A 23312-nucleotide genomic window follows, 5' to 3' on the forward strand; every position below is an offset into this window, starting at 1 on the left:
AATTCTTTCGTTAATTTATTAGTCGTAGATCACTGTCAACGGTGTTTTCGGGGGATGGTCGTTTCGGGTAACGGTGTACGCGGGGCGGGTTCGACGAGGACAATTTCGAGGATCAACGCCGTTTCTGGCCGTGACACTGCCCGGGGAGCGGCACGCGACGTCCGCAGGAGATCGATCGTTAAGGCCAACGCGTTTCGGACGATTGACCGTGCAAACGAACCACTTCCTTTTCCGGATCGTATCCACGGCCTCTCCTCGCCGCCACTGCACGAAACGCTTCGGTTGAAAGAGGGGTTGGGCATAGAGAGACCCTTCCGAAGGCGTCGAAATGTATGGTCGAAGGGTTTGCGAACTCGCGGTTTCCGTTTTTCTAAATTATGTTAGGGCGGTACAAGAGCACCGGGAATATTTGATCTTCGCTCGTGAATAGGACCGTGATTCCGAGGGTGTTCGATGGTTTACCCGTGACACGATTGCAAGCTGATGATCTGCGATTTACAGCGCCTTCGATTATATCGAGGGTATACGCGTGTACATGACTGGTTGAAGTATTTATTGCATTACTACATAAAGCTTATGTAGTATTTATTTTGGCCAAGGCAGTGAGAGAAACATTCTTGCAATAAATTTCTGTTTTCACCCTCAGAAACGACACCCCACCGTCGTCCATATGTGAACACCACACTACAGTAGACTCACGTTAAAGTAGCGGTGCGGGGCTCTCGAGGCGGGCTTTTCCTAGGAACGCTACTTTACCGTGACCTAATGGGCACGCAGGATCTCGTGGCGGTTCGGTCGATCCATCAATTGGATCAGAACTTTAATTACAGATGCCGACCGATAATGGGGTGCGCGCACGTGTGTGTATAATGCGTTTCCACCGATACTTTAACGTGCGCTACTTTAACGTAAGACTACTGTAATACGAATTGGGATTTCAAAGTTTTGATGATTATCTAAGAATTTGAGGAGAACAAAAGCAACTTTAACTTATGACATATTTATTAGGGTAAATTATCCTGAGAAATTTAATGGTGGTCATTGCAAAAGTGAGAATTAATTTTTTAATTATGAAAATTTGTTACAAAGAAATGGTAAATTTCAAAACGGACAGTCGAAACAATGTTTCGCTGGTGTAGATTGGCACTGATGTGGTGTCTGAGTGTTAATTTATTTTTCGGGTACGAATAATAAGATAGGTACATATAAGTGATAACGTATTTGATATTCGAGTGACGCAATAGATATTTTCAGAAGTGTCAATATTTCAACGAAATTTCGTCTTGATTATTTTAAAACGGAAATGAAGATTGAATGATTTAACGATTCGATATTTCTAATAGATATAATAGAGATATCATCACGTTTCTGCGGAGATATTTAAATGTTAGATTTGTTTCAATTTTAAGCGTATTCAGGTCAATGATCATATCTAATCGGATAATTTTGAGAATTACTTACGAATACATTAAATCACTGACTTGTCAAACGTGACAACCAATACATTGTAAATAAGTTATTCTTGTACATTTCCGAGGTTTAATTTAGCTTGGCTAATGTGTGCTTTCTCATTTAGTTCTCAATTCATCGAATATGGCTCCATTAATTTCGCCGATAAACTCTTCTCGGTCTATCTGTAGACGTACTAAAAACAGAATTCTTCACATAATAAAGGTTGGATGACAACCTCAATTTCTCGTACATTTTCAATTCTTTACTGATCGAAGAAAAATTTACTCCAGATTGTTCTGACGGGTTTGGTAATATGATACTTTATTGAATTTCTCAAAAGATGTGGTTTCAGAAAATGCATACTGTGATCATTTCTGACATATTCCATAGAAAACTCTTGTATCGACAGCCATTCGTTCATTTAATGACATGCCTTACTCTCAAAGCTCCGGAGACGTCTTTTCTCATTTAAAACCTGTCTGCCGTCATTTATTTCATTTCTGATTCCAAATCTATGTCACCTGAAATGAAGCTTAAGAAATAATTATCTCCTAATGTATATAAGAAGCATCCTGATTCTTTCAAATTCTATTGAAAATCAATATACTAAATGTGCTAATCTTTTGTCCACTAATTTTTTAATGTAAGTACAATATATAAAAAATTTAAATTATAACGTAGTATATTGAACCATCATCATAACTTAATTTCCACACAAGTAAAAACCCACTTCTTTCTCCACATAGTACACTATTCTTCGGAATACCAAGCCTTTCTTTGTCACATGAACTACCAACGGGCGGGGAATGATACTTACATGTTTAGAACATATCTGTGTTTAAAATCAAGTATACCATTAAAATAAAACACATTTATTGTCAATAGACAGTGTTGCCAGAAATTTTGTTGAGAACACAGAACTTATTTCGAACTGAGACTTCAGACAATTCAGTCAATTTCACTTCGACAATCATAAAAAACCTGACATAACAGTTTTCTTACTGCGCCCCCACATACATATCACGTTACACGAACCACATTCACCTATTGTCGTGTTTAATCTATTGTACTAGTTCAAATTCACCGTGGCATTCCTTCACGGATCTGCGACTATCTTCATTACTTTCTCGCCATTTTTCAAATTTCTCGTGTAAAGCGATATCTTTGCATAATATCCAACTTTTCCCGAATTCTAAAGTAATCATTTAAACAAGAATTCACGGAACAGCAAATATGGCATATAGTACCCCATCTTGGTATCACTACGATTAATCTCTACCATTTCAAGCGTATCAACATTCACGAATAAAAGTCAGCGCAACCGGGTACGACCGATCCTCCGGCGTACAAACAGTTTCCCCGTGATCCAAACAAACAACCAAAATCCGAATACCGTCGACAGAGACGTCAGACGGGTTATTAGCGAAATACTGGTAACCTCGGAATCGCGAGTCGCGACATCAAAGAGCCGTGTCGTCGCCTCCCCGCAGAAAGACCGTCACCAGGGCTTGATGGCTCCTCGAGCTTCCTATTCCGTGCCTACGTCTGTTGACCTTATTTCCGCGGCGCATTTGCGAAGCGTTCGAAAAGGCGACGTGAGAGAGAGTGGTGTATCACGCCGTCTGCCGCGATCCTCACAATGACACGAGTGCTGCCCCACCGCGTGGCCTCTTCTTCCCGCTTGGAAAACGTGAAGCATGCACTCGTGACACCTCTTCGGGGGTCGTCTAAGGTCGCCCAGCGAAGAAAGGAGGGCGAAACGGTGGGATGGTTTGGTCAAGTCGTTTGGTGCGTGATACATGGCGAGCGTGAAACGAGCGAGAACGGTCCCGAGCGTGGATCCCCTCGAAAAGACTCGTAATTATGACAGCCCAAATAGAATTTTACCTCGGCGAGTCGAGTCATTCAACGGCCGTTCCAATGAGGAAACATTCATTTTCTTCAGGCATTCAACGTCTTGCGACCCTGGGTTCGAATTTCTCGTTGACTATCGAGGACATAGAGGACACTGTGAAATGAACAGGGCCAATGAAGTTTAAAAAGTACATCGCCACGAGTACGCGTTGTAAGTGAGTTCCTCGTGGGGTTGTTCGACGTTTGTTGTTCTTTAATGATCGTTCCAGTTCCGCTCGCCTCGCGGAATTAAATTTTTCGTTACACGCTTTTAATCGGGAGCTTTTTTCGGTGCTGGGATATTATGACTGATGTGACTTATTTAATTGTTGCGACCTGAGTCAGGTAATCAAGGGTCTCAAATATTGTCACGTCTTGGGCTCGTCTATAGGGACGCCAGACCGTTAGGGACACCTGGACAACTACGTCTCACGTGTAAAATAGTCAGTTTCCCTAAAGACCGTTGCATCTTGACGCTGATTTCTAGGAATCTTAGAAAACAATAGGCACGCTAAGTGCCATTCCTTCTACGCCATAGCACAATACCTACAGAACTTACAAACTCAGAATTCTTCATTTCAACCACTAACAAAATTACGTACGACCAATCATAAGCTGATCAGTACCAACGAGCGACTACATCGACAACCGATAGAACACATTCAGCAGTCACAGAGTACACACTCATCTATCAATAAGAAAACAAAAATTACACAGAGCATGACTAGTACACACTTGCATAGCACATTGTTATATATGAATTCAATTTACATATTTGAGTATTGAAGTTTGTGTTCACTCATTCAAAAATTACATCACCCTTGAACGAGCTCCGTGATATTAAGATCTTAATGAACAGTGGCGATCACGAATTCATCGTGACACGATCGCGATATTAAAAATGGGAAAATAAGCTTTCAGAGGTGTATAAGGGCAGAAAGAGATTACCTTCGTGGTGATCCTACAGAGTTATTCTTAAGAGTAATAATAAATAATTATCTATAATAATTTATCCATAAAACCTTCGAACCTTCTGATTATGCCTTGCCCTTCCGTGTGGTTTTCCGCAGCGGTTTACGTCACACGTTGTACAATGGGTGTTGTCCGCAAGTTTTCAAAGGTTCTAACCAAAGAATGGTGTCTGAAATTTCTTGCGTTGCGATTCAAAAGGATAATAATATATTTAATATATTTAAGAAATCTACTTTTAGTTTGGAAGAAAGATCTTAACTTGCTTCTGGCATATTTGTACTATCTTGTGCCAGTAAGAACGGTTTGATGTGAGGTTGCAAAGCACTAACAATAAGATAATCGGGCTGAGGACTTTGCGAAGCGTCAGTGAACGCATTCAAAGAAATTGAAATAGATTATTTTAATTAAATATTAAGGTACAAAATAAGAAGGAAAGTAACTTAACACTTTTCTATCTTTTCTGTTGCAGAGGGACGCGATGACTCTGGAGCCTAGCAACGTAGCGAATTGCGTGTCGAAAGGGAAGTCAGAGGTGAGCTGTGCATTCTACTCCTGTTTTCTGTACTTATTACTTATCGCTGAGTTTTTCCTTCCGCAGCGGTATTTTAATATCGAGTTAATGTAATTAACGCCGTCCGTCACGGATAGAGGCAAAAGGGTGGCGTAATTACGGAAATGTAAAACGAAAGCTGGGAGGGAAAAAGAGTGGAGGGATGGACAATTGGACACGTCACGAGCGAGTTAGAATAGTTTTACGAACGGTTGAGTCGCAGGGATTCCTAGACTTTTTTTCCTGCCTTTGGGGACGAAAATAAGCGAAATAAAGTATGATACTTTGTCCTTTGACCGATTACAATGGCTCCGAAACAAAGGGAAAAGGACCGTGTTACATTTCGTGGTGGAATTCAAGTTAAAGGTATAATTACAAGCGGTCGGAGAAGCGGTCGTTTGAAATTGCGTATGATATATTTGATTAAAAAACGAAAAGGGAAAGGGAGGAAACTCGAGCACGTTCGGAATCGTCGTTACCTTCGTTCTTTGTGAAGCAAAGTAATTCGAGTTCATTTGAAGGAACCGGTAACACAATACCTTCGTTACTCTTGTTATTCCTCGTTCTGTATGTAAAATAAATGGGCTGCGATAGCGCCAGCGCGTTTCCATTCCTCGACCTTCGAAGTATACACTTCGAAATTTGATATCGGAGGGATATGTTAAATTCCGCCATCGGGTTCTATCTTTCACAGCAACGAAAAAAACTTCGAATTACTACATATTATGTATATGGTGAAAGATTTTGTTTGTCTTCGTGTGGTTAAGGTGTAATGTTGGTACGGTATAAGGTGTTTCAATATATTAAAATACTTATTGTAAATTAAGTAATTTTTACATTACAAACAATTCTTATATGGCTGAAAATAGGATCGTGGTATACAAAGTTTCGTAATTAAAATTGCTTTCGTAAGTACCACGAGAAAATATTAAAGTTGATCGACATCTTCAATCGAGAGAACTAATCAAAGTTCAGCGGAAGACAGAATAAACATCAGCTACCTAGAATACATTACAATAAATTTATTCGTGATTTACATCCAGCTTCTATACAATCTTACTGATACTTACTAAAATTTCTCACTAAAACAGTGATTCGTACATTCAATGTAGGGAAGAGGTGGGATGAAAGGGACGCGTGTTAAAAGGAACATTATAAATTTTCCATTATAAATTCCCAATCTTTTTGTTTTCTAGCGACATTCATGCATATCAAAAATAAAACTTCTGATAATTCGTCGAAACATTTTGTGAAGTGTTGTTATTACCGACTAATTTCTTTCTTACCACATGTGAACATGTATTTGTTCAAGAACAGTAACATGAAGTGTCCGGTATCTTTTGTTTAATACTCTGTTAATTGTTGGTTAGGTTTTCAATTTTGTTGCCAAATTTATGAAAAGGCCACAACGAAAGTTTATGAATGGAACATCTCTTTCAAAACTTTACTATGATTAGGAACATTCACCGTTTTTATATTAAACAAACCTTATTTTGAATATTTTTCCTCATTTTTTTCAGTTTAAATATGCCACCTAAAAAACGAGATCGTGTTAGTGCAGACAAAATACAAGAAGCGGTATAAAAGGCGTATTTAATTTCTTTTGGTCATTGTACCATTAAATAATTAATATTGTGTTATTCTGTTAACTTTGATTAATTTAAGAATTATATTGTATTTTTGATCGAAAAATTATTTTTTCTTCTTTAATTTAAGGATTATTTTTGTTTCTTAAGTAATGTAAGTTTAATCTAAATTTTGTTATAAGTATGTTGGTAGTAGTATAGTATTTATGTTGATGAAGAATCGAATCGATAATATTGTGATTTTGGTAGCTGATGAAATAATAATTAAAGTATTAATATTGATATTATTCTCTTTTATTACACCGTCCCATTCAATGCAACCAATTTATGAAAGGGACAAAATACATTCTTTTAAAAAGGGAAAAATAAGGAAAAATAATATCACCAAGTACAGTTATAACCAGGTTGCTAAACTTTCCAACATTATCAATTAGAAGTAGAATATTCTTTCAGTTTTTTTTTTATATTTTGTTCGAAAACAAAAATATCCCTTTCATCCCACCGCTCCCCTATATTTGCATTGTAGATCAGAACATTTCAACAAAGATACCGATAACAAATGGTTAATTTTTCAGCGTTTTATCATCTCGAAGTCGGAGGAAACGGGTGTAAAATTCACGCGTGTGTTCATTCCGTCGCTTATCACCTCTTCATTCGTATTCACGTTGCACACACCATCGAGGTGTAAGGTCCACGCAAATATTCTCTACGTGACGACAAAACCAATTTATTTTCCGCGCGGACGACGATTCCGTCCGAAATACGGGACCGATGTGATCGATCACGGCGCCCCAAACCCTTTCGCCTCGATTCCGTTCAATATAATTTTCTGCAAAAAACCGTGTTCGTGCATCAAACTCTTGTCCTCGCTGCGCGCACACACATACACCGCGTTTCTTCGCACGTATCAACCGAAAATTCAATTTTCTTCCCCTTCTTCTGCAGCACTTCGACTGCCGGAATCACATAAGGGTGATCCAGCCAATGGGGGACGGTAATCGGCTCTACATGTGCGGCACGAACGCTCACTCACCCAAGGATTGGGTGATTTATGTAAGTATCTCTTCTGTTTGTTGTTCATCGGGGATACTACGGAACGTATGTACGCGGTGCTTGACTATCGAGTCGGAAGAAGCAGGAGGATCGAGAATAAGGAGGGGTTGTTGAGAGTAGTTGCACACTTTCTTTGTATTGCATCGGTTGTGTTAGACATCGTAAATTATTGTGGTAATTAGGCTATGATTATTTGTGAAAAATAAAAGTTCTTGTGGAAATCTGAGTAAAAATGTATAATGTTCAATCGGAATTTTATTCGTGAGATAGATACGACGTGAAAGTGTCGTTATGCTGCGGGGAATTTGTTAATTTTACTGTGTCTTACGGACTTTGTGTGCAATTAACGTATAAAATCCATGATTCATATAGATAAAATAATGATAAAAATATGTTATACTTGAAAATTTAATCGAATGTGTCTGAAAATAGTGAGTGAAAGCTTGACATTCTGTAGATGGTTAACGTAGCAAAAAATTCACCGTGTCTTAATTTACATATGTCCTTTGAGCTTTGTCAAATAGAAAACATAGAATGGTGATATTATTAACATTAAAAGACTACCAACTATCGGAATACATTTCTACCAAACCTATAGAAACTATTAAGTTTCTCAGAGAATAATATTTGATACACCAGCATAATTTATTCAGTTACATATTGCAAAGAAAATCAGAAAAAATTTCAGAAAATTCACGTCTATGAATTTCAGTGATTTTGATAAGAAATTACAAACAGTTATTGTATCTTTTTCGTTGAGTTTTCACATTGAATCTGTCACCGACGCAATCCCACCGGGCCAGAATTATGCACCGTGGTAAATGAATCGTGCGCTCAAGTACCCGTGTAATGAAGTCAAAGAATATATTGGTCTCGCTTTGTCGAAGATTACGACTCCCGTGCGTGTAATTGAGTCTCGGCGCGGTAATGCGCAGCTTTCGCGTAGAAACGCGTTGTTTTGGCCCCAAATTTTCCAATAGGCGCACTCGTCGTATCTTTCACCGACCCTCCCCTGTCGGAACCGTACCTGAAAAGCCAAATAAACGAGCGATTTCTAATTTACTAGTGCATAACACATGCAGCTGCCCATATCTGCAATCCACCAAAATTTATAAAATTCAAATGAAAAGTGTCATAAATAATACATTTAATACATATATCTTTCATTTCATTAGAATAAGCTTTTTTACTGATTAATTAGAGTACATTGTTCTTTCCCTTATGAAATTACTATCAAATCTGGTGTTGCTTTACTTTTTCTTATGTGGACTGTATTATTTTATTTTACTGGGATAGTAAAGGTTTAACACAACTATTTTTATTTAATTATACTTTTTATTATTGTAACTGATCCTGCTCCTGGCAATTAGTCACGATCATTAAATAAAATAGTCACATTTTTCTTAAAAAAAAAAGATCTTATAATAATTATGACCACTATTTTGTCAACTTCAATACTTATTTTCGACGAAATCAAGAACCTATTTTGTTTCGGTAAGATTTGTCCTCAGTTTTTAATGTTTTCCGGCATTTCGAAAGAAGTACATGGTGCAATAATGTTTTAAATTTGAACTGCGTCACTACTTTATTAAAAAGAAATAGTGGATCACTTACTGGTACACTTATCATTACTACTCTTTTCCTTTTTAAATAAGAAAGGGAATGCAAGAAAACTGTGTTACTAAGCTTCATCGACAAGACTGCATTACTTCAATCTTATGAAACGTAATGCTTATCAAGATACCTACTATTAAGCGAACGATCATTTTTATCTATAAATCACCTCGTGTGTTTCTCCACAGAGCAATCTGACCCATTTATCCCGTCACGAGTACGTCCCAGGCGTCGGTATGGGTATAGCGAAATGTCCTTACGACCCTGCGGACAATTCGACCGCCGTCTGGGTGGAAAAGGGCAATCCTGGTGACTTGCCAGCTCTTTATTCCGGCACCAATGCCGAATTCACGAAGGCCGATACCGTAATCTTCCGCACGGATCTCTACAATTTAACCAGCCGTCGCAAAGAGTTCAGCTTCAAGAGGACACTGAAGTACGACTCGAAATGGCTGGACAGTAAGTACCTTTCCACTCGACAATTTCTTCTTCCCCAGTCTCGAACCGAGGTAATATCGCACAAATTAGTAGCCCGTCTAGCCAGGAACTTTTATGGCGTCGAATTCTGGACGAGATTCACACAAATTTTCCACGCTCAAAGTTGGAACTTTCAGCGATAGTTACTGAACAGCGAGACTGGCAACTATATTTCCTACTTGTAATGCATGCAGTTCTTTACAATTGGTTAGCCCTTTATCTCTCAGTGTTGCACCGGTGCAACACTCATTTTAAAAGCCAATTAATATCAAAATTTTATCAACAAGGGTCCGTAGTTTCGCTGATGTGAAGTAGATCTCAACGTTTTCGGTTGAGAAATTCAAGTATTCCCTCTAAAAATAAATTAAAGCAAATTGAAAAATAGGTCGGTTTAATATCGATAATTCGATTTCACAATAACAAGATACAACACATGTATCAGTATTATAATTTTCCAATAACAATTTAAGGGTTTCGTTAGGGGGTTAAATTAGTCTTACAATAAACAGAATTACTTATCAAATGTTATTTTCAATTACAAAGTAGAATATTTAACACGTTTACTGCCATATGGAAAATCTGTGTCCTATGTTCTCTACCTTCACTTCGTACGAGCCATGTATGATTAAACTTCTCTTACATACTAGGACCTTATTTTTATCGTTCCAGTTAGTTATCGGCAGACTACTACAAAATTATTAATTCCACCAAGTTGCCCTAAATCCCCAAACACGAAATTGTAATACGGAGCTCAGTCCACCTGTATCACCGTAGTACAGTATAGCCCCCAAAGAGTAACGATGTCTAAATTCCACAGTCAACTCTTAAAGGAAAAACTCTTTTCACTAAATTCCGGTACCCCGTCAACAAGGAAATTTTCATTAGGAACAGAAGGCGGATTTCCCGTGGAAAAAAGACGCAAGAAACCGAATAGAAGAGGGTGGGCTTCTCGTTACGCGAGGCTCTTTGAAGCGAATCCCGAACGTTGCAAGAAACACGTATACCTCGCCTAAATAGTTGCGTATAAAGCCGATACACCGCTCCGCCGCCTGCTTCCCAGGGAGGGGAAGGGGCTGACAGCTTCGTCTTTGAGCGTGTCGGGGGTTTACACGGGAAAACCGTGTAAAGAAAGACGCGCCTTGGTGCGGAAAAGATAAAAAGCGGCCCTCGAAGGGCAACTCTCGTCGGGCGGCACACGCCATCAGGGGGCTTTGGCGGGAGGGTGTTGCCTTTAAGAACACCGGAGTAATAAAGTAACACCCGGGAACAATTTTCGTCGGACTAAATGCTCGGCTGAGCCCTTTCAGGGTAAGAGGAAAAGGCTCCGGAGAAAACCGAAGTTTTTCTTTTTTTACCATCGGCCCCGCAACGCCCCCTTGTATCGTCCCTTGCATCCCTCCACTCCCCAGAAGTCGATCTTTAATCAGTTTTAGCGGAGTCGCGATCACAGTGAAGCAATGTTATCCCAGCGGTTCGATTTTTCGTTACCGTGTGCGTAACTTCGGCTGGGGTTCAATGGAGGGAAATTGGAAAATGGAGATTAGAACGTGTTCCGGGTACGGGATTTGCGGGATTCGGGCATTGGATGGGAATGCGAGGAGATTCTCGGTTGTTTTGAACGTTCGGATGGTTTTTTTCATTGGTTTTTTTTTGTAGAAGTTACAATACTTCTCTATTGAGGATGCATAATTTATATGTAATTAAATTTATTTGATGTGGTCCTACGTAAAAATATAAATTTAAGATTTTTATACTATCATGGAATAGAAACTTTCCAGTGCCTAAAATGGTACTTCGGCTTTGGTAGTTTCATTCCCGTCGCGTAGTGTGTGAAAATTCGTATTATTAATTCAGAAGCATTCGAATCATCTTTATATGATAGAAGTTTACTTTCAGTTCTTAACACTATTATAAGTGATAGTATGTACTTTGAGCAAAGTTAGATAAATTTCTGTCTCCTTCATTTTTTTTACCATTTGTTAACTACAAATCTGTTATTTCGTGAGTGGTTTCCACCTGTTCATAAATAATCAGTAATGTTAATTACAATAAATTAGCGCAGAAATAAAGATCGGTACACAAGGGTGTAAATTGAAACAAAGGCAATTGGTATGTATAAATTTCAAACTTATACGCACATAAATACAGAAAGTGAAACAACAATATTGGAAATTTGTCGTATAGTATAGTCTACCGAATATGCCCCGGCAATCTCTGACCATACGTCAGTAATTCTACTTCCTTTTGCCCGGAGGAATCATTCTCTTCCCAAGCAGACAGTAATTTCGATCACATTTGTGGGGTCAGGAGAAAAACCAGTAATGTCCATTTTCAGTGATTTTACGGGGTATGTATAATGCATTTCGGTAGTGGCAACTGGGAGTACAGAACCGTCGAATCACAAAGAGTTGCAGAACGGAAATGTCCATATTAGATAATTGTTAGGTCGCGCATTGCTCGTACTTAATCGCCGAACCGTTATACGAACCTTAGAAGTGAAACCAAAAATAAAGCACACTTTGATTGGTTCTTAATTACTGTATTTACAATATTCTGTGTATGTGTAATGTTCACCAGGTGAGTTCTGGTTTGAGTCTGATATTTAAAAAACTTCGGGGGCGCTTCTGACGTCGTACTTCACCCTCGTTGGCGATATGCTTTGTCAACAACGTTTTCGAAAATCACGAATTCCTATTGGTTGGACTCTGAAGGAGTAGGGATATATCTTGGATTTCCCGAGGTTCGTGGTGGAGGAAAAGGTTCCTCAGGAACAAAACGTACGCCTGCAAATAATTAAAATCACGTGGCCAAATTTGGCTTGACCGCGCCGAGGTTGCGGGAGTCACCCAACGGTACAAGTTTTTGGCGATATTGTTCTTCGCCTCCGTGGTACAACGCGACCGGGACCGGCTGCCGACCAAATGTTGAAACCTTTGTCTATTGTATAAGAGTGTCGAAAAGATTATAAAGGTACACTATTGAAATGAAACGGACAAGAAATAAACGCGCTTGTTATTACGGGAGATTGAATAGCTAAATTGGAGTTTTGTTATAAAATAATAGCTGGTGCTATGAAGCACTATACCTGTACGACGGGACAATAATGTTAAAGATTTGGTGTACATACCTACTGATTAGAAACACTGAACAACTAAAGTATTAATAGAAATTGATTTTCTCAATAAAGTTGTTTTGTGACATTCCTTGTCTTTCTGGAAACGCTCTAGAATTATAAACTACTCTTAACCCTGTACAGAACACGTTGGACTTGACAGACCTATGCTATCATATTTTATGTTATACAATACACATTTAGTTAAGTACAACTTTTAAGCCTTAGTGTAGCTTGGTACCTTTGTAGGAAGTGTTTCTCTAGAAGATGGTGTATAGTAGTGTATCGTGTATGTGTAGCACTGATGTCATTTCTGTACACGTGTTCACCGTAGACTGAACCCCAATTTCCCTAAATCGTCACTGATTCTTCACTACATCTGCAAAGCAACAAAGAAAGTGAAAGTACAGTAATGTCTGCATGAGTGCGACGTACTTGGATCCGCTTAAAAACATTCATAACAAGGGAGAATAGTTTTCAGTCTCTCATAAATCTGTTTTCCACCCGAAGCCGAGCCTCTACGTGATTTCTGTTTACTCTGTTTTGATTGGTTCCAAAGGGGGACTCCCCCGATGGTGGGAGTGCCGCAGTTCCCTGTGTAGCATTCATCGAGGACTCACCGTAACAAGTTTCTTCGCAGCCCACCAAAACCGAAAGAATCAGTCCGAGTCGCGTGATCATTCGCGAAACAATTTAATCCGGCGGCAGTCGCCAAGACCTCCGGGGGATGATAGAACGGAATCATAAATCCCCGTGAAAGTTGTCAATTAATCCCCCGACCTTCACCCGGTGTATTCTGTCCGCGGTAATTCTCGCGCGGCGGGAAGGGCCTAGCACGAAGCAGTCGTGGCACGAAATAATAGCGGCGCGTAGAGTGAAGTAGTTGCCTGATATTTCTCAGGAGGGTGCTGTTTTCCGCCCTCGGCGGAAGCGTGCCGAGCGTGTTCGACCTTCCCCGCCCGACGACCCTCTTGCGAGGAGGGTCGCGGCGGGGCAAAAAGGAAGAAGCGAAACAACGAGAACGTAGAGAACGACGTCGGCCCCACTTTGTATCCATCTGAGGCCCATCCCCCTCGTTCTCGCGTCCCACTCCCGCGGGGATGCATGATTAGCCGTTTGTTTCGTCGTTTAATTTGAAGGCGACGCCCTTTTCCACCCATTCGCCTCCTCTCCCCCTCCAAAGCCGGCCGTTTTCCAGCCCCGGGATGCGTTACCATCAAGAGGCATCGTTCCCCGCATCGAGTTTGTCTATTAACCAGAGGCGTTGATTAAATGCAGGAGAGATGCCTGGGAGACGGATAGGCTCACGTGCTGCTCGTATTCCTGGCCTGTTTCAACCACCCCCCTCCCTTTCCCCTCACTTAATACGCCGGAGTTTCCGGGGCTAAAGTATGCAGAATGAAGATCGATGCGATTCGCGGGCACTCGGAACAGGAGATAAAGGATCACGAGGTGGGAGGAGGTGTGGTGGAGCGCAGGCAAGATGGAGGAAGAAGTGTGGATGGGGAGCTTAACAAGCTCTGAATAACCGAGTGACGACCACGGCCACTTTCACGGGTCCTTGCGCCTGTCAAATGACGTTCCGTCGTTCCGCTGGTCATTTGTTTCCTTCTGCGGGACGGTTCCGTGATCGAGCGTACCGATAGCTTGGTAGTACTTTGCTTCTGGTTAGCTTCCTTCGAAAGCAGTAGCGCGGACGGGTGCATCGATACTGATTTATTGTCCGTATGTTATTTAACACGGCAGGACATTTAGGGATAACATTTAGGTCAGTGCCCACTGGAGGATATAGTTTGTGTGTATACATATTGTGTTTATTCTTGTTTTCAAAGGAAACTACTGATTCCTTGTTGGTTAGAGACAGTTTAAGAAAAAATAATCACTGACTCAAAGTAAAATACTAATTCTGTGTTGGTTAGAAACAGCTTAAAGTAATAATATTTCTGATGGGGTATTATTTTTGGTCTCTATTTTCTGAATTGGGCGTTTGCGGTAGCCGTGATCAATCTTGTTGGACTTCTCTACTCATAAGCTTTCCAACGGTATTCCATACCACCCAGTGGTGGCCCAACTGCTATGGTGCAGCTTTTAACGCAGTGTGAATCGTATCGTACTGTATGAAATATCTATCGATATACTCGAAATTTTTTCGGGAACCGTGAAGTATTTATTATTTTGTTAAAATCATCATCTGTCGTACATCTTGTATAAGTTATTGCCTGACTAGAACACCACAGGAGAATATACAGGGTGTCCCACCTAAGACCGAACGTGTAAATCATAATTATTAAAATAAAATATCTGTTTTATTTTTAATGATATGAGAAATATTTCAAACACAGTTGAAATGGCTTCAAAAGAGTATGGTACCTGGTACATTTTTTTATAACTTTTTTCGAACTTTGTTAGGTCGCCAGTACGTTTTTGTCGCGTATTTTTAGCACGTGTTAAGATGCATTGAAATGTGTATAACTTATGACCTTGTAGTGCACTTGAGCATTGAAGAATAATATTTTTTTAAAACCAAGGACGTCCATTCACGTCTTTGGTCCGCAATGTATCAATTGGACGAAAAGGTGCTGAAGATTGAGGAATACTGTTTTGAAAAAATATGTTCCCTCTTCGTGAATTACCATTTCGCCTGTTACGGGACACCTTGTATAAATCTTTACACAGATTATTGTTATTAATTCTGCATGCGTTTACTTTACAAAGCTACAGTTTTATCTTTTACCATTACACTACTGGCAGGAACCGAGAATCAATACTAATGTCCAACATAATTTTATTCTTATATTGAATGCATTAATGTAGAAAGTAGATTTTTGTTTAATTCTCGTAGTATTAAGTTGGTCTATAAAACTGTGAATTCGCGGAGACATTCAAAATCCTTCTATAGCATATCTAATTGTAAGATGGGAGATCCGATTAAAAAGTTCCCGGAATTTTAATTTCTTTTAAAAAATATTTATCTATTCATAAGTATTGATATAGTCCTTTTCAAAGTAGTCCCTATCGGATATAACACATTTATACTAGCCTTTTATCCAATCCTCAAAAATTTCTAAAACACACTTTTCGGTGTAGCCTTCGGTTCGATCAGCGATTTTGTCTGTATCTCCTCTACGTACATACACTGTTGCTCGTTAGTATTACGACACTTTGTCTATACGAAGCAAATCAGCTGTTTCCTAAAAATTCTATATTTCATACCACGTGTGTTACTTTATAGTAGCATAAGCATTATCCATCAATCATCACTATCCCCTAAACGATATTTCATTCAGACTTCCAGCTATTTCGTAATATCTTCTAACATTCACTGTATATTCGACAAGTGTCCTAATACTTATGAACGAGAGTGTACAACGTTGTTTTACACTTGGAATATTAAACACAGGGAAAGTTTCCCTTATTGTCGTATTCGCTACTCCAGTTTATTCACAGCCGCATCCTCTCCCCAGACGCGTATAACGTCAAAAGCAAAGACCAGACGACAAGTATAATTGAGTCTACGAAACGCGAATCGTCCTCGGCAGTCAGGGGGTTTGGTCGCGGAGGTGCACAAGTTTCCGTAAAACTTCAGCGACGAGAATCGTGGGGAGGAGAGAACCACGCGGAAAAAGATTGACACGGTCAATTTACAAACTTCCGTGGTGACGTCGCGAGATGGTGGTAGAAGCTCGGGGACGGTCGGGACGAATATTAACCAGTCGCGACTAATTTGGCGTATTTATTAACGAGGTGTCGCCTCTAATAGCCAGCGCGGGCGCGAGGGACCAAACAGAAAATAGAATTTCGTATTTGTACGCACGACCGTCTAGACCAGCGACACGAACGCCCCGCGACTTGTAAACTTCATGGAACTAGCCCCAAGGGTGATTTCATTATTCCTCCGGGCGCGAGAGACACGAGAAATCGAGAGTGTCGCGAGTACCATTTCCACTCCCTGTATCTACGATATCGTTTCGCGTCGAGAAACGCCGCGCGCTACAATCAAAACTCCTCGGTCGTTTTGTCCTTCATCTCGACTCCAGATGGGAAAATTCATTGTCCAGATAAAGGGTTTCGAATGACGAATGAAAAGTAGGAAATTATTTACTTGCCCATTTTATACAGGGTTGAGCACGTAACCAGAACTACTTCGATTACTGCGTAAATAGTAATTTTAGTGAAAAATCCTTCGGATAAAAGTTGAATGATTTTGAGGGGGACATAATTTGACGTGATTAGTTTTTTTTTGTAGGTGGGTGCGTAGAGAACATGTGAAAAACAAGTTTGTTTTTTTAAATGAAATTATGTATGTTTTATTAGGTTAGTCGATTTAGCTAGTAACCTATTGATACATACATATACATATACAAGTCAAAATGTGTATGTATGTATGTTTGTTAGGTAAATGATTCTATACCTTCTAACGCATCCGAATCAAATTTGGCATGGATATTCGTCGACACCCTAGAAAAAATAGTTCTGTATAAAAAGGTATGAACCTGTTCATATCAGAAAACAATTAGTCTAGGAGATATTTTAACTTTAATTATTTCAAGTGGTATAAGTAGAATCACTCGACAACTCCCGAAGTAGTAGCTTGGACGAAAATGACTACAGATCAAATGTGCATAGTTGAAACAGGATCACGTAGTGAATTACTAGATTTCTTTCTATCATTTATATTTTTCAAAATTTCAAGGTCACTCAAGTTTTATAAATGTAAGTAAAAATTTTGTTCGTAACGAAAGTTATAGACATTGGTGAAACAAAATCAGTGATGTGTATTACAATGGTTATTAAACAAATTTTTTAAATTTCAACAATTACCGTACCGATAATCTAATGCTTCAGGTGTTTGACTATTGCTGAATCGAGACAATAACATAAATAAAAGATTACAGTTCTGCAAATGTCTTTTATTCTACATGATGGTATTACATATGTATACTGACAGAACGGTTAAAATTTTATTTCTTGCAAAACAAATTCCCATATAAAAAAAAGTGTCGTTTTACACTTCCCACTATGTTTCCATTTAGAATCAACTCCTCCCATGCCACATCGCTATTTACAAAAAAGAACATTCTGTACTCGATCGACCTACGTAATCGTTTAAACGTCAAGATTTAACGGCCAGATACCATATCTATTCTCTATGGATTATTCGAATAAAACTGTGACCATTCCATGCTGCCGATTCGAGACACTTCCGTTTCCTGTCCTCTCTCGATCTCCGCTCCTCTGTCATCGTCCACCCATCGCTATCCCCCGTTTCTCTCTTTCTTCTCGCGTTCCAACCTTTCCCTTTCGCCCGTTGCCCCTCAATATATCAAACTTCTACCGGCGAAGCGTCAGACAATCGATTTAATCGGTGAACTGTGAAAGAGATTGTGCAGCCTCCTCTCCCGGGCCGTCGCATAATGTAAAATCGACAGTGGCTGTGCCGTTCGCACGGGACACGATTCAAGCGCGAAGAAACTTCGATTTCCGTCCGCGTCGCGAACGTAGTTGTTTTTCCACGACGCAACGATAAACCTGAAATCTGCTCAGTTTTGACCGAGCGATTAACAGTTCAACAGAGGATTACGATTAGGATGAAATTTGGCGCCTTGCGGTGAATAACGTTTCTTGAAACTTGTAATTTTATTGTGTCGTTTGGTTAGTAGTAATGTTTTTATTTTTGGTAAATGAATTTTGTTAATCTTCTCGGTTATTCTTTAGATTACAGTCGAAATGTATGCCGACGAAATTTTACTGAAATAATTGATAGTGCTGAAAAACATGATATTGTAAAATTGAATAGTGTATTTTTCCTTGTTAGAACAATTAAAATTAATCTCTGTAAATAGACATTAGGGTATTTATGAAAAGAAATAGTTCCTTCGAAGAATAATTTAAGATTTTTGCGTTGTTATACAAATTTTTATGTTTTATGTGGTCTGTTACATACGTATTATGAGTAATATTTTGTATGTAAAAGAAATATGTTGTTTGCTGCAATTTTACAATCCAGAGTTTAGGTTTGGTAAAAATAAATATTGTCCTTGTTATATTATTCCCTTTAACAATACTGCATTAGTATACTGTCCTCTACACTTTAGTTTGTACGATACACTTCGTACCTGTTCCATGTTTCTGTCATCTGAAATTTTTTAGTTCTAATTGCTACTGTTACAATATTGTACGCGGAGTATTGTCATAATTACAAAGAAAATATTACTTTAACCACAAAATGACGTTATCAGGACTTAGCTGTAATATAACACTTAGTGTATCTCCCCCATTCACCATGACATAAATCACTCATATTATTTACGTTGGATTCGAATATATGAATCAATGTGTCTCATACATCCGCAGGAAACTTTAATTTTCTTCCTATGAAAATATCTTGGGTTGAAATGATCGGAACAGTATAATTATTAAGTTCATTGAATCTTCTTTTTGACACTCTAACGAATATAGAAAAAAATATAGTATTCCATTTAAGGAAATATCAGTGACCTTCAGATCTTTTTGGAAAATAATCGTGAAAACAATTTTTCTCTACAATTACATGTACCCATTCAAATTCTGTCACTTCATTCCCGGGAGTTTTTTCATACAAATAATGGAGACATTTGCGTGATTCACCCTGTATAGTACCGACTCATTATAACTTTCGAACCGTCTGGTTATTATGGTCCAATAGAGTCGATCAATGGAAATAAACCGATCAAAGTAAAAATATCTCTGCACTCCAGAAAGTGATTTGCATGACGAAACTTTCGTTTCGAAGAAAACTTGCAATCCACGAATTGGTCGGTGGCGACGGTAACGGTCGAGACGTCGAACAGTTTTACGATTGCAGATCGTAGAAACGACAAAGTGGGTCTCGTTAAGCATGCGTTCAACCGGGACGGTTTGCCGCGGCGCTAAATGAAAACCGGCGAAGTCGTTCTTCTTCGAACGCGCGGGAAACTTGGCCGCTCGCCTGGTCGTAACGTTCGGGCTTCCCTGAACGTCTGTTTTATAGTTTTTCTCATTGTGTCGGGCGTTCCTTCGAATTTCCAAGTTTTCGTGGAGTTCCGGACAATCGGTTTTCCGTAGCCCCTCCGTAACCCTTCCGCGTAATTTCGCAGTGTTCAACTTTTTGTTTTCCTAACGAGCACCCTGCGGCGATGCGAAACCTTTCTGTTATACATCCAGTGAACCGTCGATATCACCGAAGACGAACTTTCCTCGCAAACGGGATGTAAAAGTTCCCCTCGACGTTTAGCGAATGTTCACTGATACAATTTGGTCAATGCCCGGAATATTTTATTGTCTGTTTACTTTTAGTTAGAAGTCGTGTATAGTGGTGTGAATAATTATATAAATTATGTATAAATAGTTTAGAACTTGTGTATAATCAGTAACAAGTTGTGTATAGATAACTGAAAACGCGGTGGTACCATTTTCTTGAAATAAACAGAGAACGTACTATTATAAACAAATTGTTCGGTCGTTATTTCAACTGCATTATTTATAAGGACCTTCTTTTATTATATCAACAGTGTAAGGAGTGTATATTGCATACTGTTATTCATGGAATGTCTTCTTAAGAGGGTGTACATATTGAATGTTTACAAAGTTATGTGTAATATAATATTCTAAACAATAAAATATAACAATTATTTTTAATATCGGTGTTGATCAAATACATAACTATACAGGGTGGGGCAATAACTATGTCCACTTTGAATATTGCCGTTATTTGTAGCAATGTGAAAAAATGTTATACATACACAAAACTTACACGGTATGCAGGGTGACAATGAAATACCCGCAATACTTTCGAAGACGATAACTTTATGAAAACTCATCGAATTAAAACAATTTTTATTTTATTTTAAAGAATACAAAATACTAAATAAAATTTTACAATAAGTATTCAAAATGTCCTTCTTTAGCCTTCACACAAGCTCTTCAGTAGTAATTTGATTCCAGGCTCTTTCTAAAGCAGACTTTAACTGTTCTACGGTGGTGTATTTTTTAGAGGAGATTTTTCTCTCCAAAATTGACCAAACTGAATAATCCATTGCGTTGAGATCGGATGAATTTGATGGCCATATCGTTCTACCCCACACCTCCGAAAACAGCTCTTTGCACATTCTCATTAAGTAATGTAAGAAAGTTTATTTTACTACCACATTTGAACTTGCATGACTTTCAATAATAGCTCGCTGAAGTCGTCTCAATATCGGCTATCACATCGCGATAAAAGAAACATAGCATTCCATTAAAAAAAATAGACATGACCTTGAAATCTCCTCTATGCCCTCACCCACGCAGAAAATGTTTGTGTCACAATATGCCCACCTCTATACCGTGTAAGTTTTTGTACATAACATTTTTTCATATTACTACAAATAACGGCAATATTCAAAGTGGACAGTTATTGCCCCACCCTATATACATTGTATAATGTGACTGATGGTACAGTCTGGTAGGAGGTGATTCTACGTGAGAAAATACGTCGAAAATGTCAAATATAATTTTTTCATTTCAGACTTCATTTTCGAGAAAGTCGACTTCGAAAGTTAATCTGAATCGCGTGCATTCGCCATGGTAGTAAGTAGAAACGGATACAATGAACAAACGCGCTAGCTAACAATAAATTCTCTTCAATTATCCAGCAGATATTCCCGAAAATGAAGTCTTACATGAATAATTTTTATTCTGGATTTTTGACTTATTCTGTCACGTAGAACACTCCCTACCCGATTGTACCACTAGCTACATAACACCCTGTATATTGAATGTAAATGTGACTGGGACAATCCTATTTCATTCGTGGAAGTTGAATGCAAATTCATTCATAGATAGATTTAATGGCCAAGAAAGAATATGATATAAAATTATTACTTTGAGTGGATTTTTTTAAAAGCAGGAACGGTTACGCGGAAAATGCGAAAAGAGACGTAAATTACACTGGTCTGGAAAATTGATCTCTTAATTTCTCCCCCGCTTGCGCGAACGTCGGTGGGGAACGCTTCTCTCCGGACGACTTCCACCGACACGGTGATGATTTTTAGCCCGGGCTGCGAAGAGCGTGGTACATCGCGGACGGATTTGCATCTTAATTTGCTTGATTGTGTTTAAAGAGCAAATCGTTCGACGGGAATCTTCGCGTGGAATTTCATCAACGCGGAATCTTACCGCGGGTGGTTTCCATTGAAATTACTGTTTCGCCGGTCCTGGACACGGAATTCAATTTTATTTTTACGCGGGATTTTAATATTTCCATAAATTTCACCGCGGGACGGATTCGGTGTTCGGCTCGAATTGAATCTGTCTAGGAACACGTACGCCGCGGTTAAACAGAATTTCTCAATTTTTCAACAGTTCGCTTTTACATCGTGAATGTTTCTCGAATGAACTCCTAATACACTTTAATTCAACTCCGTTTCGTTGGTTTGATGTTTCCTTTTGCGTGGTGGATTTGATCAGATTTGTTAGGTGTTTCTTTTTTATTCGCTGATTTTTGAATGAATTCTGTCTCTTGTTATGTAAATGATACTTTTGACTGATATTTACGTACTCAAAATGAGCACTCGTATAATCGCTGAAGTGAATTTTCTTATCTGTTATTTTGAAAATCCAATGTTAACGATACGTAATTAAAGTTGGGCAAAATGGTTGTTATTGTAAATATAATGTTAAGAACATACCATAAATATAAGAGATAAATATACTAATTAACACGTTGGCCGTCACAGTGGAAAAGACCGTACATAGCCAGACACGCTTTATTTCCTTCTTTTCAGTCCATAATTCGTCGAAACTATATACGTTTAGTTCATGGAGGCTATTGTTCTTGTTTTAAATCATACTGCGATACTAACTTCATGCAAAAATGTTGTAACGTTATTTCAATAATACGGCCTCTTTCCAATGTACGTTTCGCACCCGTATATTTGGATAAAGTAGCAGTCAAAGTATTAAAAAATAAACTATACTAAAAATAACAATACTCGAAAAGACAGATAGATAGAGACATTTCTTGTTATTAAATCATAATAGAATGTCGAGTATTTTTTAAGAGTTTACCAAAAAAATGTATTTTCCATGTAATAGTGATAAAACTGTTAAGAGCTGTTAGTCACATGAATATTCCTCTTATCTGTTTCAGAACCGAATTTCGTGGGATCCTACGACATCGGTAGCCACGTATTCTTTTTCTTCCGCGAGACCGCGGTAGAATACATAAACTGCGGCAAAAGCGTGTATTCCCGTGTGGCGAGAGTTTGCAAACGGGACACCGGCGGCAAGAATATTCTGTCGCAAAATTGGTCGACTTATCTGAAGGCCCGGTTGAACTGCTCAATACCCGGCGAATTTCCCTTCTACTTCAACGAGATACGTAAGTAACACTAGATTTTTTCGCCAATAGTACGCACATTTCCGCCTTATATTAACAAAATTTCTCAACGTAAAATATTAACAAAATCCATCGGTGCATGAACGGAGACCATGAAAATAAAAAAAAATACCGAAGAAAGTGATTACAGGAAGAGAGAAAACAAAGAAAGCAACCAGTAGGAGAATATTATCATTATTGAAACATTAGAATTTTATAACGAAGTAC

General features: G+C 38.8%; 1 protein-coding gene across 1 annotated transcript in view; it reads left to right on the forward strand.

The window, feature by feature from the left end:
- The window catches only part of LOC107193347 (semaphorin-2A), a 183850-nt gene that overhangs the window by 152401 nt on the left and 8137 nt on the right, over positions 1–23312 (forward strand). The window contains exons 5-8 of the mRNA XM_015582759.1: positions 4787–4849; positions 7399–7506; positions 9309–9579; positions 22857–23087. Coding sequence (XP_015438245.1) covers positions 4787–4849; positions 7399–7506; positions 9309–9579; positions 22857–23087 — 673 coding nt within the window. The remainder of the gene's footprint in view (positions 1–4786; positions 4850–7398; positions 7507–9308; positions 9580–22856; positions 23088–23312) is intronic.

This window comes from Dufourea novaeangliae, unplaced genomic scaffold (genome assembly GCF_001272555.1).
Source record: "Dufourea novaeangliae isolate 0120121106 unplaced genomic scaffold, ASM127255v1 scaffold1, whole genome shotgun sequence".
Classification (NCBI taxonomy): domain Eukaryota; kingdom Metazoa; phylum Arthropoda; class Insecta; order Hymenoptera; family Halictidae; genus Dufourea; species Dufourea novaeangliae.